The sequence below is a fragment of the Podarcis liolepis genome (genome assembly GCF_965112155.1).
Source record: "Podarcis liolepis genome assembly, chromosome: 5".
Classification (NCBI taxonomy): Eukaryota; Metazoa; Chordata; class Lepidosauria; order Squamata; family Lacertidae; genus Podarcis; species Podarcis liolepis.
The window spans coordinates 38,793,570-38,811,180 of NC_139556.1; the positions used below are offsets into that span (position 1 = coordinate 38,793,570).

At 44.6% G+C, this 17,611-nt stretch overlaps 1 protein-coding gene across 1 annotated transcript in view; it reads right to left on the reverse strand.

Annotated features, from left to right (window-relative positions):
- LOC310707872 (uncharacterized protein) overlaps window positions 1-17,611 on the reverse strand; it is a 60,364-nt gene that overhangs the window by 30,704 nt on the left and 12,049 nt on the right. The window contains exons 5-12 of the mRNA XM_083505327.1: window positions 17,446-17,585; window positions 15,697-15,843; window positions 14,116-14,187; window positions 12,507-12,578; window positions 8,286-8,515; window positions 3,814-3,949; window positions 1,856-2,176; window positions 945-1,133 (exon numbers count right to left, since the gene is read on the reverse strand). Coding sequence (XP_083361453.1) covers window positions 945-1,133; window positions 1,856-2,176; window positions 3,814-3,949; window positions 8,286-8,515; window positions 12,507-12,578; window positions 14,116-14,187; window positions 15,697-15,843; window positions 17,446-17,585 — 1,307 coding nt within the window. The remainder of the gene's footprint in view (window positions 1-944; window positions 1,134-1,855; window positions 2,177-3,813; window positions 3,950-8,285; window positions 8,516-12,506; window positions 12,579-14,115; window positions 14,188-15,696; window positions 15,844-17,445; window positions 17,586-17,611) is intronic.

Consider the following 17,611-nt stretch of genomic DNA (forward strand, 5'->3'; position numbering starts at 1 on the left):
TTGTTGCCAATTTGGAGGAGGGGTCAGAGTCTTTAAATACAGGACGCCCGACGTTGGGCGTCCTCTTGGCCGTTTTGCACCAGATCAGGAGCTGTGGAGACGGTTGTATATGAGCTTGCTTGCAATCTACTTTCGTTTTCCCTTGGCCTTAGGTTTTAAGTACTTTTCTCCCTCGCGCCTTCCCTTCAGTACTTTCCTCCCTTCCATTTCCCCTTCCCCTTTCCCATCCCATTGTATTCTTCCCTTCAACCCAGTTTTAAAATTTAAAAATATTTTAGCAGGATGAAAATGCCAGGCTCAGAGGGTGTCCCCCCCTCGGCCGTCTGAGGCTTTGCCTCTCTATTTAGGCGTTTGGAGGCCGGTTCTTTCACGGGCTGGTAGCTGCTTCCTGCGCCCCAACTTTTGCCTTTCTGTGGATGCCAGGCCCGTCCCGAGGCCCGGCACTCAAGCAGCTGGCGGAGGAACCTTACGGCGGGCCTCTCTGGTACCTGCCGAGCGTTTTTTCCTTTATTGGGGTTTTTTTGTTGTTAATTTTATTTTGGACAGTTGCAAGGGCGCTTTCCCCCCCCCCCCTCTTACCTTTCGCAGCTCTTTCGGCGCCACGGGGGCGGTTCGCGGGGTCCCGGCCTTACCTTGGGGCTGCGGCAGCGGCCGCTTCTTGGGGGGGGGCATTTCCTTGAAGGCCTTGGGGGGCAAGTGGAAGACGTTGTGGGGAGAATTGCCTTCCCCCGGCATTTTGCTGCCCAGAGCACGTGGTGCGAGAGTACAGGCAGCCGATTTTGCGGCCGTAATCGTTGCAGGCATCGCCTAGCAAAAGAACTGGCCGGTGGCTGCCGCACTGGGCCTCGGGCTCCCTGCACGCCCAATATCAATCGCCCGGCTCGGCTGCGTAGCTCCCCCTGGGTGCCGGGGGGCTGCAAGCTGTATTGTGCTCGCCATTTTACCTGTTTTCTGTACGCAGCTCCGTTGAAGAAGACTTTTCCTGTTGTGGTGTGTTTCTCCCTGCTGGCCCCCTTGTGCTTGTGCAGAGTTATTGCAGCTTGGCTGAGCGCCCGGGCTCCCCCCGGTGGCCTAGCCTGGTACTGCGCCTCTTCCCACTGAGCCTGGGCCAGCTGGTGACCCCTGCTGGCCGGCTTGAGGAGGTGCACCTTGCTTATTCTTTAGGAATAAAGATAGATAGATGATAGATAGATAGATAGATAGATAGATAGATAGATAGATAGATGATAGATAGATACCAGCCTGTCCTACTTACCTTTGACTCAATTTGTTGGTTATTTAATTTACCTAATTTAATTACCGTATATAGACACTTTTAATTTAATTTATTATTTTATTTTCTTTAGAGAAGGCGCTGATAGGGAAGCAGTGGTGCTTCCGTCTTGGACGGTGACTGGCCAGCAGTTGCTAATTCTCATTTGATATTTGATAGCCATTTAATTGGTTGTGGCACCCCCCTTTTGGGAGCTGTCTTTGACTGTTGATCTTATCCTTAACTAGCAGGTATGGCTCCGAAGAAAGTCGCCGCCCGCCCCGGCTCAGCCTCTGCCTCAAAACGGCCTATTAGAGGCCCATCCCAGGTGCTTCGCTCACCCACCCCAAGTCAACCGGTGGGGCGGGTGCAATCTTTGGTGGCGAGCATGGCCGGTGATCCAGCCATGCTGGATCTTGCTTTGCAGTGGAAATGGATGGTTTCCTTCAACACTGCTCCACCCAGCCTTTCGTGTCTGGAAGGCCGCTTCATTCAGCACTGGTGTCGTCTCCGGTTTTGCCATCATCTAGCGAAGATGGGAGAGAAGGTCATCATCGAGGGGTTCAATGGTGCATCCCCAGTTAACCCAGTCCCCCGACTTACCTGCAGTCCAGGGCAATTCACGGAGGACAGCTCGTTCCACCAGGAGAAGGGGCCCTTTGGCAGCATCCACCCGCCGGGGTACGCCCGCTCAGCCTTCAGCTGAAGTGGCGTCAGGTTCTGGCCTCTCACGTGTTGTTTCTCCGCAGTCAGTCCTGGGTGCATCGCAGCTGAATCTTGACTCCGAGTCGTCAATTGAGGAAAGTCTACCAGTCCCTGCCAGGAAGTCTTCGGGCGGAAAACATCGCCACAGGAGGTCTTCCCGGAAGCATGCCAAGCGGAGGAGGGATGACACATCGTCCTCTTATACTGGTACGTCACCTTCTAGTTCCAATGATGAGGTGGGTAATTCAATGGAACTTTACTGGGGTTTTGGAGAATTGGCTTCGGGGCTTCCACGGTGGGCCTGGGATCGAAGGGCCAACACATACCGGGCAAAGTATGGGGCTGTCCAGAAGTGTAGGGACGGTGTGTTAGTACCTGATGTTAACGTCTCTACCAATTCTGCCAGGGATATCATACCAGGTTCCCATTAGTCAGCAAAGCTACGCTCCAGGATATTGAACGGCCGCTATGTAGACATTTTCAAATTGGCCCCACCTTCGGAGGATCAGGAGAAGGGAAACTCTTCCTCCAAAAAACGCCCTGGCGCCACCACTGTGGACAGGACATTTGAACACTGGCTCGATTGTTTCCAGGTCTTTGCTTGTGTGGTTACGGCAGCGTACCCACGGAGATCTCTTCATTTGATAGTTTATCTATCCATTGTTCGCTCCGCCTTCACCAAAGCTGGTGAAAAAGCTGCGATCAAATATGATGAGAACTTCAGGCGCCACGCTGCCAGGATCCCTTCGGCCCACTGAGATTGTAAGGATCTCGATGTATGGACCACCCACGTGTCCCCACTCATCGATAAAAAAGTGCCGGAACAACAGAAGTCAAGGACTTCAGCTTTTAGAACTAGCCGCCGTCTGCTATGCTGGGATTTTAATAAGGGCTCTTGTCAGCGCCAGGCATGCAAGTATGCTCACATGTGTGAAAAATGCAATGGATTGCATTCAGCTTCCTCTTGTTTTGGTGGTCGGCGGCCCTTTCGTGGGGGAAGAGGGGGTTCTCAGCAACCCCCCAAGCCAGCCCCCCTCCCTTCAACCTCAGGAACAGGAAAATAGCGTATTGACCTCCTTGGCTCGTTCTCCTGTTCGTTTGCCGGCCCTTCAAATTTGGTTGCAGTCTTACCCCAATAGGGATGCTGCACGTTATTTGAGTAATGGTTTTTCTGTTGGTTTTCAGATTCCTCCCGCACGGAATCCTTCTAGCCAAAAATCAGTTCGCGAGCTACCTGAGGTCGCCCGGAAAAAGATTGCAAAGGAGGTAGCTTTGCATTGTATGGCTGGTCCTTTTGGCGCCCCCCCCTTCATAATTTGCATGTATCCCCATTGGGTATCGTGCCGAAGAAAGCTCCAGGTGAATTTCGTTTAATTCATAATTTATCACATCCCAGCGGTACCTCAGTCAACGATGTTATTCCTCCGGAGCTTTGCTCCGTAAAGTATGCCTCTCTTGATCATGTGATCAAGATGATTCGGAAGTTCGGCCACGCTGCTTTATTGGCAAAATGCGATATTGAATCGGCATTTCGCTTACTGCCAATTCATCCGGAGGATTTTTGGCTGCTAGGTTTCCCGTTTGAGGGCAAATATTACTTTGACAAAGCCATGCCTATGGGCTGTTCAATAGCGTGTGCTGCTTTTGAATCTTTCGGCACGTTTTTGGAGTGGGCCCTCAAATTTAAAACCGGACTGGGCGGAGTCACACATTATTTGAATGATTTTTTATTGGCCTCGGCTCGCGATACCGGCAATTGCTTGGTGTTGCTGTGAGCCTTTGCTGACCTTACGGAGGAACTGGGGGTTCCGCTCGCTGTGGAAAAGACCGAAGGTCCTTCGACCCAGCTTACTTACCTGGGCATCCTTTTGGATACGGTTTCCCAAACTTCCAGCTTGCCAAAAGACAAGCTGGTAGCCTTGAAGAAAGTCAGAGGAATTGCTCCCTCTGAAGAAGGTGTCCCTAAGGCAACTCCAGTCACTATTAGGACACCTGAATTTCATGTGCAGGGTGGTGGCTCCTGGGCGCCCTTTCTGTTCATGCCTGGCTCAACTCAGGGCGGGGTTGAGGGCCCCACATCATTGAGTGTGCCTCTCCACATGTGCAGTTGTCTTGGCTGTCCAGACGGGGAATGCGCTGGTCAGAGTTCCTGCCGCTGATTCGGAGGCAGATGCTGTTGGAAGGGCCACCCACAGCTATCGTGGTGCAGCTGGGTGAGAACGACCTGGTTTCCATGGACTGTTTTTCAGTACGTGCTGCAATTTTGGGTGACCTGGAGAAGCTGCTGGCAGTGGTGCCGACAGCAAAAATATTTTGGTCAAAGCTTTTGCAACGACACGTTTGGATGGGTAGCCGTTGCCCAGCTGCCACCAAAAGGGCCAGGAAACGCATCAATTCTGCTGTGTCTAAAAAGATTTTTGAGCTGGGTGGAGATGTGATTTCCCATCCTGAGATTCTTTTTCAGGCTGAATCCTTTTTCAGAGCTGATGGCGTGCACCTTTCTGCCTTAGGGAATGAGGCTTGGCTGAGTGCGGTGGTGGCTAAGCTGAAGGCTTGGTTGGGTGTGTGAGTAGTTTGGCGGTGAGCTGAGGGCTCCATGGCGGTTAGGCATTGGTTAAAATTGGTTGTTGGAGGGGTAAGTGCCTACCCCTCCAATGGTGGTGCGGAAAGGGAATTCCGTTAAAGGAATCCAGCGGCTTGCCATTCTTTTCATCCTTGTCCCTGGCATCGGACTTGGGCTGTGCAAGCCCCACAGGAACATGAGGGTGAGAAGTGAGGGACTGATGCCCAGCTTCATTTTCTCACCCAATACTTGTTTCCCACGCTGGCTTCCGTTGGAATCCGGAAGGCCAGCTCTGTCCCTGAGGGCAAGGACAGATAGTCATAACCAATGCCTAAGCAACCACTCACTTTTTTGTGTGTATTTTGAATAAAGTTGTGGCCAAAATTATGCCAAAAACCTTAAACAAAAATTGATGTGTGATGTGTGAATTTTTTGGGGGTGGCATTGTGGGACTCAACACGCAACAGTTTTTTAAAACATGCACATTAGAATTGCAGTCATAGAGATGGCTTTCAAATGGGCCATTCTTCACTTCATGAGCTCTGCCTTTAAGGTTCCACAGGACCAACTTTCTGGAAATTCTTCAACTTTGAATGTGAATACACAGGTAAGGTAATTGATTTTGGAATATCTGCTGGTGGCTGATGTGTGCATGTGTATTGTGTGTTATGAGATTTAATTCTTTCTAAGTATCTCAATATCAATAAACAATATAGAAGAAAGACTTGTGTAAAATAAACCAATTGCAGCAGAATGGAAAATACCAAATGATAATTTGAGTGGAAGTTGGAGCAGATTGAGTCACACTTGCAGCACCCCTTATGGCAAGTCATATAAAATGTTTTCCTGCAGCTGTAATTATGCTCCAAGAACACCATCTGAGAGATAGGCACAAAAGGTTAGTGAAACACAAATGGTTTAGGCAACACTTTTTAACCCAGGGCCCTTTGAAAACTTGGGGTGTGGCTATCTTTATAGCAGCAACAAACACCTTTCAACAGCCAATTATGTAATTCACAAGGTGCTACCATATTCACCAATTAGAAACACCCCAAAGAAACATTAGGAGTACTTTAGTTTGCATCCAACATTGCTGTTCCACTCATGCAACAGACCTCTACTTGCAAAGTGGAATTCCATGTCCTCTTCTTCCCCCTACAGCCTCCTGTGCACCCTCAAAAGCTGCTCCAGTGTGTTGCAGGACCATCTGGAACTGATTTGGTGGGAATAGGTAAGTCAAGGCAAGACCTTTCGCATGAGTGGAACTCAATTTGTGCCGTTTTGGCTACAACTCTTCGTGTTTCTACTTTATTACAGTTTTGTAAATAGATAGATGATGATAGATAGATGATAGATTAGATAGATATAGATAGATGATAGATGATAGATAGATAGATAGATAGATAGATAGATAGATAGATAGATGATAGATAGATGATTGATAGATACCAGAGATTCTTATACATCCCTTTACTTGGAACATGATCCGCTTCACTGTGCTGCAGAGAGGGTGGCAAGCAACGAAGGCAGTGGTCAAGGGAATTTCTATAAAGAAGTCCCCAAGCTTTGAAAACCCCTTAAGAGTCAGACTGAAAAACTTCTCTCTGAGATTAATTCTCTGGGATTCTTAAACAGTTTAGGTCTCAAAAAGTTTTTTGAAACAACTCAAGACTCAAAGAAAAGCATTAACTGCATTGTGGAAGGAAATATCAAAGGCATCATGAATACAGTAAAATAATATGTCATGATTATTGCTCAATAGAAATAGTTGAGGCAAAAAACTTTATTCACTCCATCTGACTGAAGTAACGATCGGGAACCTCAAGATATCTGTGCCCACCTTGAATGGTTTTTACTTGTGTTTTTTACCTCCCAGAACTCAGAAGAAACAGAAATATCAACATATATGGAATCACACACCATGCTACTTGGCCACAGATGATCAGGCAATATATTCAAATCAAATAGCTACTAGTGTTATAATTTAAATGATTATGTAAAACCTAAAACTGTAGTTAAAGGCAGATTCTCCCCAAGCATTTGCGCTCTCTCTCTCTCTCTCTCTCTCTCTCTCTCTCTCTCTCTCCTGGAAGGCCCTCCAGCCATCCAGAGCAGATTATGTGGGTGGGTGGGTGGGTGGATCCATCCGTGCAACAGTTTGCATCCTGTATCTCTAAAACTTCTGGGTAGACCGGGAGAGCAAGGAAGCTTACAGAGATGATTTTGAAAATGTTGTTTAACAATTTCACAGAGTTAGTAGTCATGTTAATGAAATGTGAATATTCGTACTTAGAATGCATATCCCTTGAAAGCCTAGACCAGGGGTTGTCCACCTGGTCCCTACCGCCCACTAATGGGCATTTCAGGATTCTAGGTGGGCAGTAGGGGGTTCTATGGCACAAGCTGAACCCTCCTTCCATCAAGCACTGGTGGGCAGTAAGGAAATTTTACCATCAAGAAAGATACATCAGTGGGCAGTAGGTATAAAAAGGTTAACTACCCCTGGCCTAGACCTTGCAGATAAGTGGAAGACAGAGAGAGGGAGGGAGAGTGTTATGGCTTGGTCTCTCCCACAAACAGGAGACCACTCTGGCTGTTAATTATTTCAGATTTATTGCTAAAACAACAAACAAGGACGGAGCTCCTCTACTCATCATCCTCCACAGAAGATGGAGCTGCCCGGACTGAGTTCCTCCCCCTTCCCCAGCACGGAAGCCCCCACCTTTTTTCCAGTATCTTTCGCACATCTTGGCCACTTTTGAGATCCTACGAGATTTGGGAGAGAATGCTTCCTGCATTCCAATGTCTGACTCACTATTGAAGCTCTCACACAGCCACCTGTCACTCTGGCCCTGTCTTTCACCTCCCCTTTGTTCAGAGCTCAGGTTACAGCTGCTCTCCCTCTCCTATCTGCCTTCTGCTGTTAACTGTTCTCTCTCTATGCCTGCTTCTTCTTCTCCTGTCAGCATCTGAGCTTCGCTGATAGAGAGAGGGAGAGAACTGATTCCTTCATTTCCCAATTGTAAAGTCGCCAGAAGCATCTGGCTTACCCACAGAGGAAACATAATACTAGACTAGATGAACCATTACTTTAAACCAGAACAACTCCTGACCATGTGTTATCCATTGATGGGGCATGATGCCAAGACTCCTGCTGTCTTTTCTCAATCTTTAAACTGGACTTGGACCATACAGCTACTCAAACAGAGTGTCCTCTGGAAAGTAAGGCATATGGGCACTCTAGTGCCTAGCTGTGTCAAATTGGAAGCAAATGGTGCAAATGTGGTCCTGTTGAGGGATGGGTGAAGAGACTGCCATGCCAAGCACAATATGAGAATGAGCCACCACATATGAAAGTTCTGCCTGGGGAGGTGGGGAACCATGCCACCTCAGTGTTTTTCAAATGACTCTTCATAGGCTTCATATGCCTCAGCAGTCACTCAGTGGGGCAAGCTGGGGCAGGATGCTCCACGGGGCCTCCGAGGAGTCTGCCTGCCTCCTCCTACTCAGGTACCACTGTACTGTGATGAGAAGTCACTTGAGTTATGTCTCAACACCTCCATTAAAAATGCATGGATATAAATAATGATAAGCAGTTCAAAAATATTATTTTCAAAGGAATTATTTTGTGTGAACAAACAGGGATTTCTTTCCAAGGTGATTTTTTTTTGTAGTTTTTATAGTTGTTGTTGTCGTCGTCATCATCATAGACATAGACTGATGGTGCTGATTTCTTGAAGGACTATTTCAGGATCACAAACTCACTGATAATTCTGCATAAACTCAACTATCTCTTTATACATGCGCTGTGGGGCATCAAAGCCCAATATGAAATCCAGGTGTGCCCAGTCGGGAATAAACTTGTGGTAAACTAGGTTTGAGACCTGAGGCAGCAGCAGGGCAAAATCCTTTGGAGTTGAAGCCCAGTCGTTTCCACCATTCCAGAGAGCTGTTGGAATAGTCATTTGTTTAATATCATAGGAAGGTGCTGTTTCCTAAAAGAGAGGGGGAAATAACAAATACTTTAAAAATACTTTATAAGTTAGGACTCTGCAAAAAATTTCCTGACCAAAACAAATGTGCACGTGCCCGCGCGCACACACAAACACATATATATTGTCTCCCTGCTTATTTAACTTATATGCAGAATTCATCATGCGAAAGGCTGGACTGGATGAATCCCAAGATGGAATTAAGATTGCCAGAAGAAATATCAACAGCCTCAGATATGCTGATGACACAACCTTGATGGCAGAAAGTGAGGAGGAATTAAAGAACCTTTTAATGAGGGTGAAAGAGAAGAACGCAAAATATGGTCTGAAGCTCAACATCAAAAAAACTAAGACCATGGCCACTGGTCCCACCACCTCCCGGCAAATAGAAGGGGAAGAAATGGAGGCAGTGAGAGATTTTACTTTCTTGGGCTCCATGATCACTGCAGATGGTGACAGCAGTCATGATATTAAAAGACGCTTGCTTCTTGGGAGAAAAGCAATGACAAACCTAGACAGCATCTTAAAAAGCAGAGACATCACCTTGCCAACAAAGGTCCGTATAATTAAAGCTATGGTTTTCCCAGTAGTGATATATGGAAGTGAGAGCTGGACCATAAAGAAGTCTGATCGCCGAAGAATTGATGCTTTTGAATTATGGTGCTGGAGGAGATTCTGGAGAGTTCCATGGACTGCAAGAAGATCAAACCTATCCATTCTGAAGGAAATCAGCCCTGAGTGCTCACTGGAAGGAAGATCCTGAAGCTGAGGCTCCAATACTTTGGCCACCTCATGAGAGGAGAAGACTCCATGGAAAAGACCCTGATGTTTGGAAAGATTGAGGGCACAAGAAGAAGGGGATGACAGAGGACGAGATGGTTGGACAGTGCGGGAGACAGTAGAAGACAAGAGTGCCTGACGTGCTCTGGTCAATGGGGTCACGAAGAATCGGACATTATTAAATGACTAAACAACAACAACAAATATGTTAAGGGGAATATAAATTGAGCACTTAAAGTGCATAACAACTGGACATTGTGCAGATTTAAGATGCATTGTGAAGAATAAGCACATCATCCATGAAAAGTAACTTGTTCACATTTCCTGGTAAATATACACGGTTTCCAACAGGCTTTGAACAATGTGCATATATTGACTATCCTTTGTACATTCTCTGGCCATATTGCATAATAGCAATCAGGTCTTGTGGAATGTGCTGCATTTTGTGCATTCTGAGGAAATGAGCTGTTTTGTATGTGACACTACGTCAAACTATGAGAGCCAACACAACCTGACAATAAGAATTATCCTATATATCAGAGGGCCAGCTTTCCCAAGCCTATGCCCTCAGATGTTTTGGACTATAATTCCCATCATCGCAGCCAATTGGCTTTATTTCCTGGGTTGATGGGAGCTGTCCTTCAAAACATCTGGAAGGAACTAGGTCGAAGAAGGTTGTTGCATACAAAATTTGTCTATTTATTTTCTTTATCATATCGTTCTCTGATAACCAAGTGTTCATGGAGCTTCGTTTTATACTAACATTCCATAGGAGGAAGGCATATTGATGATAGAGGATCCTTTAAGCAAAATGGAAGTAATACACATATAGGCAGATAGAGAGAGACAGAGGGAAGGAGGGAGAACCCATTTCATTTTTGCATTAGTGACATGAGCACCAAATCAACATTATTTCAGTTTTAAAAGAGATCCTTCTTGCACATTTCAGATGTCATCATGCAAAGCAGACATCTGAGTTAGCAAATCTACATATGGATAAATTTGAAGGAACATACATACTGGACAGAAGCAGTCTGTATAATGGTGACATATTGCTATATAAAAATATAATAATAATATTTTTTATTATTATTATTTTATTTATATCCTGCCCATCTGTCTGGGTTTAGCCAGCCACTCTGGGTAGCTCCCAAGGGAATAGCAAAAGCATGATAAAACATCAAACTTCTAAAAGTCAAATAGTTGTTTATTTCCTTGACATATGAAGGGAGGGTTTTCTGCAGGGCGGGCGCCACTACCGAGAAGGCCCTCTGCTTGGTTCCCCACAGGCCGAGACCTACCCGCAGACTTTCTCGCCAGAGTGGTGCATGCTCTAATTATCTCTCGCTTGGACTACTGCAATGTGCTCTATGTGGGGCTACCTTTGAAGGCGACCCAGAAACTACAACTGATCCAGAATGCGGCAGCTAGACTGGTGACTTGGAGCGGCCGCCGAGACCATATAACACTGGTCTTGAAAGACCTACATTGGCTCTCAGTACGTTTCCGAGCACAATTCAAAGTGTTGGTGCTGACCTTTAAAGCCCTAAACAGCCTCGGTCCAATATATCTAAAGGAGCGTCTCCACCTCCATCATTCTGCCCGGACCCTGAGGTCCAGCGCCGAGGGCCTTCTGGTGGTTCCCTCACTGCGAGAAGCCACGTTACAGGGAACCAGGCAGAGGGCCTTCTCAGTAGTGGCACCCACCCTGTGGAACGCCCTCCTGCCAGATGTCAAAGAGAAAAATAACTACCAAACATTTAGAAGACATCTGAAGGCAGCCCTGTTTAGGGAAGCTTTTAATGTTTAGTAGGTTATTGTATTTTAGTGTTTTGTTGGAAGCCGCCCAGAGTGGCTGGGGAAACCCAGCCAGATGGGCGGGGTATAAATAATAAGTTGTTGTTGTTGTTGTTGTTGTTGTTGTTACCTGTTCACCATCTGACTGAGGAGCAAGCATGTGCTGTCTGGGCGAGGTGGCCAGGGACACAGCAGTGAGGCTGGGCCAGATTCCAGGGCCCAGAAACCCCCAGAAACAGGGCAGGAATCCCTGCATAGGGGTGCCTGATTTGTGCCACTTCAAAATTGTGTGCCCGGAGCCATGGTCCCACTGCCCCCTCATGCTGCGCCCCTGACACAGTGTGGGGAATTTCTATGAAATGGAGCTAGAAAACTATTGTCATCAGATCAACAGTGCAATATTGCGGGTAAAATAATAGCTTCTTTCACTTAAGTACACTCATGATCCCCACGGTGTAGAAATTTTAATTGGTAAATTTCTCATTATATTTACTTACTTACTTTCATACGTTCCTATTTTTGAGATATGTTTCTAATGTTATATGAATTGCTTTAACAGATGATTGCATTTTTGCAAACCTGTACTGACTGAAGATATTGAATTTTGACCACGACACAAGCAAAGGTAATATTTGGATCTTGTTTGGTGAGATTTTTCGTTAAAGTGATTGGTTTATTTGGATTTTAGTTACAATTTTTGACAAAACTGAGAGACTGAACTCATGCATGCAGAATACTGCATAGCACAATAGTCCACTGAAGAAGTGTAAAATGCCAAAATGTGTTTGGTACTTCAGTTATCCAGAAAGTTTGATTAAAAAACATTAAAAATATCTTATATAGCAATATCAGCTATCTAATTAATATAATTAAAGAAGTATAAGACCATCTCATGCATTGTACAGAAATTTTATTTTTATTAGGGTTTATTGTATAATTGTGGATATATTATTTTGATAAATAGTTTATAGATAAATAGTTTGATAAATAATTTATTAGAATTTGTTAACGTATTCATGGGCATCACAGAAATTAGAAGACATCAGAAGGCAGCCCTGTATTGGGAAATTTTTAATGACTGATGTTTTGTTATGTTTTTATATATGATGTAAGCCAACCAGAGTGGCTGGGAAAACTGCCAGATGCGTGGGGTATAAATGATTATCATCATCATTATCATTATCATTACATTTTGTGTATATAAAGCCTGGTTATAAACGTCATGTAAGATTATGACCTTTAACTATTTTGTTTCATATTGCAGCTACATTTTATCCACCATGTATTATATGAACAGCAGCCTTTGCCATCAGTAGCTATTGCCATACCTTACCAATATCTACCATCATATAAACAGAGAAGGGAGGGAGGGGAGGAGAAAGAGGGGGAAAGAGATGCAATTAGTGAAAATTCTTACCTGGTTGTGGTGAGCCATGTTCTCTTCCTTGCTACCCCAGTCAAAACCTTTGAACTCCTTACTCCTCCTATTCTGAAAAAAGAAGTGTACCATATTTTGAAAAAACTAAATGGGGAAATTATTATTATTGCTGTTAATTATTAATCAACAAATACCTGAGGATCATAGTGCAGTTTACTATATAAAAGCACAAAAGCACATAACATAATAACAAAACAATACGCACAGACACAACAGGCACGGCAGGTTGTGAGGAACGTAGAAGAGAAGAAAAAGTTCTTACCATCTGCTTTTTATTCAATATTTACAGAGAGAGGCTTGGAACACAGCCTCTCGGGATAATGGCGTCCCGAGTGACTCTCCATTCCCCCTTTTCTCATTTGTCATTGTCATCATCTCCCTACGGGTGCCACGGAGGGCCCTCTGTTTCTGAGCTCTTTGCTTTACTACCTTCAAGGCTCACTGGGTTCTGGGAGAGAGGGGGTCTGGAATGCTTTCTAAACACATTGTGTCTGTCAGCTGTCCTCCCTCTGGTGCTTCCTCTTCCTCCTCCACATCTCCCACCATTTCCCAGCTTTCCCCCTCATCTGCCTCTGAGCTGTGACCTCCCTCAAACCCCTGTTGTAATTCTGAACTGTCTTCTTCTTCTCTGGAAGGGTCAGGCTGGGGAGGAGGTCACTGGGGAGGAGGCCATAGGTTGTGTAATTAGCCAAAGGCCAGGGAGAAAGGGAATGTTTTTGCTCAGTGCCTAAAGAAATATAATGAAGGGGCTGGGTGAGCCTCCCTGGGGAAAGCATTCCCAAATGGGAAGCTACTGGAAAAATGGCCAGTTCCTATGTGGCCATCCTCCAAATCTTTCATGGAGGATTAAATTTATGGGGACTTAAGTAAGTCAAAATATATACCAGGGACCAGGAACTTCCATGCCACAAGGCAATCTTATTCTGCCAGGGGATCCAGTTTGGCCCAAACACTTCTCCAAAGTCTCCCACCTCCTATCCAGCTGAGATTGCCGCTGAAGCCAGCTGGGTGTGTGGGTGCGTGTGGGTGTGTGGGTGTGGGTGTAGGTGTGGGTGTGGGTGTAAATCCTACTCAGTTTGCCATAATTCCATGCAAATCCCTTCCCAATTCAGAAAGGAGTTTCTCTTAAAAGACTTGTTAAAACAGATCAGCAAGATGTCTGCATCAGAATCTCCAGGGAAAATAAAGAGGAGGGATCAGTTTCATCTGCACCTTGCAACACACCTTAAAATCTTCCATTGCTACAACAGGTAATTGACAGGTAGGTGGCCCCACCCTGCTTTTAAATGTGACCTATGAAACTAATCCTGATAAAAAACTCCTGTGGTATCAAAAAGATTCCCCAACCCTGTTTTGTTTTTGCAAGGCCATGAAGAAATTACCAGCAACTACATTCAACACCAGGTGCTCCCAGATCATGGCACTTCTTGGCCAGACTTCTGCTACTGACACACAGCCTTCACTAGCCTAGAACCCTCCAGATGTTCTGGACTACAATTCTCATCAACCCCAGCCAGTGTGGCCTGACTGATGGGAGTTGTCATCTAAGCAAGTTGGCACTACCAACACCTAAGGAATTAGGTGCTACCTGACGCCAGTGAAGCACGTTCTGCACAGATGTCCCAGCTGGGCTGTGTGATAAATATACATTGATTCGAGTCTGAAAGAAAGAGCAAAGTGATTAGCTGAATTTATCTCAAAGTGTAACAGCCATTTCAATTTCATTTCGTTTGTTTGAACAAAACAAGTGCACTCTAGTGCTCAACATCTGGATATCATGCAGGAATCAGTGTTTAAGTAGCAATTACATGCCAGTTTTGGAGATCAACTTGACACTTCAAACTAGCTGCCAATGCCAATATTGTGTTACCAAACAAGAGGGAAATTCGCTTACAGCAAAGCATTGCCCCACAACATAAATACATTTCTACTAATACTGCAATCCTATGCACATTTACTAAGAAGTAAATTGTACTGTGTTCAACCAGGTTACACCCAGGTAACTATGCACAGGATTACAGCCCCAGTTATAATATTTTTCTTTATATAGTACAACCAGGGCAATTACAGACATATCAAATAACATCCATTTGTGCAGTGGGCCGTACCATTGTGTACATTCCTCCTGTAGGACATGAATTCACTCCACCCTGCTTTGGTGTCATGTCCAGTTGCGTTACCAACCATAATTAAGGGCCACTCCTAGACTCTTATCAGGAACTATGAACTGAAACTCAGTATTGCTCTTAACTATGGTCCTATTGCATCATGGTGGCAAGGAGGACACAGCCTTCTTGTGACCCATAAGGCATTACCTGCATTCTGTTTTGGGGAAGTGGACCCCTGTAGGGGGAATTGCACAAGGGCCCCCAAGCACCTTAACCAGGCCTTGGTGCACACCATGACTTCTCACCTCTTCACATGTTTCTTGGGCTGATGTGCAGCATCTTTCAATGCAACACAAATATTAAGTTGCAGTTTACAAGTATCTGTACACAAAGCCATATTGGTTCATTTTGTTCTTATCTTTGCTCTTATTTCTATTGTGTATTTAATATTTGTTATATTGTATTGTCTCGATGTGGCAGCTGTGCCCTGTTAAGGTTTCTGCCTTAATGCTACCAGACAATAATTTTCCAACAACAACAACAACAATAATAATAGCTCTGCCCATTTGGACACCTCTGAAGATATTTCACCCCATTCTGCAAGTCTTTTTTAAATTTGAGGTGACAATTTCAACCTTCACCAACTTGGACATCTCTGAAGATATCATTGCCCAAAATGTGGGACAGCTCCAACCAATCAGGTTGCCTCTCAATATATCATCGCCAAACTTGGTACGAGGACTCCTGAGGTGGATATATTAGTCTTCAACTATGTTTGCATGCAGGGCACCATTTTGAATCAATATGGTAGACCAATTTAACTCAAATTAAACACTTAAATTTAAGTGGCAGTCCTGGGTTGGTTTTTGTGTGCGCACACAGCCCAAAATATCACAAATTACACTATCCACTAGTGCTCAATGAAGTAGTCATTAGGGATCCATTTCTCCAGGGGTAATTAAGATATGGATGTTATAAGCAGCAACCATTTCAAAGAAGCCTCCACATACTTTTCTTTAGATCACACTCTTTACCTCCTATTATGTAGTTAGAAATCTTACCAGATTTATGTTTTTCACATTAAAGCCATTCCCTAGGAAGAAAAAACTGGCACAAACATGATCAAGTAAGAAACGATTACACAGGTTAGTAGCAAACCATTTAGAAGTTCTGCTTTGAGCACTAAACTGCGTGGTTCCAAATATTACCTGTCAAAACAAAAACATTAGTACACAGGTCATTTTGTTAGTCAAGGCTGCTTCCCTAGAGATACTTCCAGCAATATCAGGTAGCAAGAAAATATCACAAACAGTATTATGAGAATCTTCGACTCAGATTGTTAGGCTAGAATGCCCATTCAACAATCCATGGCCATAATAATGATAACAGCAATAATTCAAATCCCACATGCATAGTCAAACAAAAGGACCTTCTGCTATATTCAAGACATGGACATTGTAATTTCAGCCATCGAAGAGACAGGATGACGCAGTGAAAGTGCATCTTGAGATGTATGCAATGTGCAACTGGCGCCCTTGCAACGTGGTTCAGGAACATCATTTCAGTAGGAGCCCAAATATGCAAAAGACTTGCTGTTGTGCAAACCTAGCCACAAATAGCCAATAGACTAATAGTTGTGCTGTGCTTGAAATCACTTAATTTAGGGTTGCCATACGTCCGGACATATCCAAAATACCACATTCAGAAGTAGTGCCCAGATGTTGGGCAAAAAAGCTCAACAATTTGAAATATGGCAATCCTACTTAATTACCTAGTAATTTCAGCAAATGACGCCTTCTCTATTGTCTACATGGTAACATAAGGGAGAATGATTTTACTGCCTTGTCTTCTGACTTCTCCAGGTTGAGAATACAAGGAGTGGCTGTTCTTACAATCTGAAAAGGGCACTTCAATCTCCTTTTGTCTAGGGTAGAAGTAGTGTAGCATAGAAGCCAAGGGTGAGCTGTGAATCATAAAGCCCTCAAGGTAATCAAGTATCCCCCTAGCCACAGTCAGTATGGGGCTTTAGACAATCCGCAATCTCTCGTTCCCAATCCTCCCACCAACCAGACTCTAATCTGGGAACAAACTGATCATGTTACAATGTTGTTATATGAATTACTGAGCTAAAAGTGGGTGAGGGGGACATTTGGCCAACACAGAAGCCCCCCAAAGCCTCCAGCACAATCAGCAAATGTTTCTGAGCCCAGAAAATGGGCTCATGTGCCTGTAACTGCCCACCACACTGTGATCATCCCAAGGTATTTCTCAGTAGATTGGTTTGGCTCTCCTGTCCTATAGTCATACATTGTTTAATACTTAAAATAAACCAATAATGTAATAAATACACGCTCCTATAACTGTTCAGCATTATTGCTTTAAGGGCAGCTGAGTTACGCACAGGTGTAATCTGCCATCATACTATCAAGATCTTCATGGAACTTCTATATATACAGTTTTCCCCATCAGTGGGAGCTGCAAGTTTGTACCAAGTCCTTTCATTTGGGCTCTTGAGGATTGTTCTCACAACAGCACCTCTTTCTTTCCTGCCCGCAGCAGGTGTTTTGTGCTGGCACCCATGCTATTTACAGCAAGATAGAAAAATGGGCATTCCAATTTTTACAGATCAGCTTAGACTGAGCACCACCCTGATACCAAATTTCAGCATTCGCCAGCTTGAACAGTTTAGGTGTCTATGAGAATGACAAATGGCCTCAGGTCAAATGATGGATACATTCCCAAGTTCTTAGCTACAGCCAGAGATATTTGCTCCCTCTATTTTAAACAAATATTTGGTCCAAAATGCATACTTTGACCAAGGATTCAGGAAGGTGAGTGATCACAGCTGATATTGGGCTGATAGTATAAACCGCGTTGACCAATGGTGCCAATCCAAAGAACATTTTTATCTTCTGGGCGAGCTGTGGCATGGTTGAAAATGCAATGAATGCTAAGAAACAAGATGGGAAATAGAAA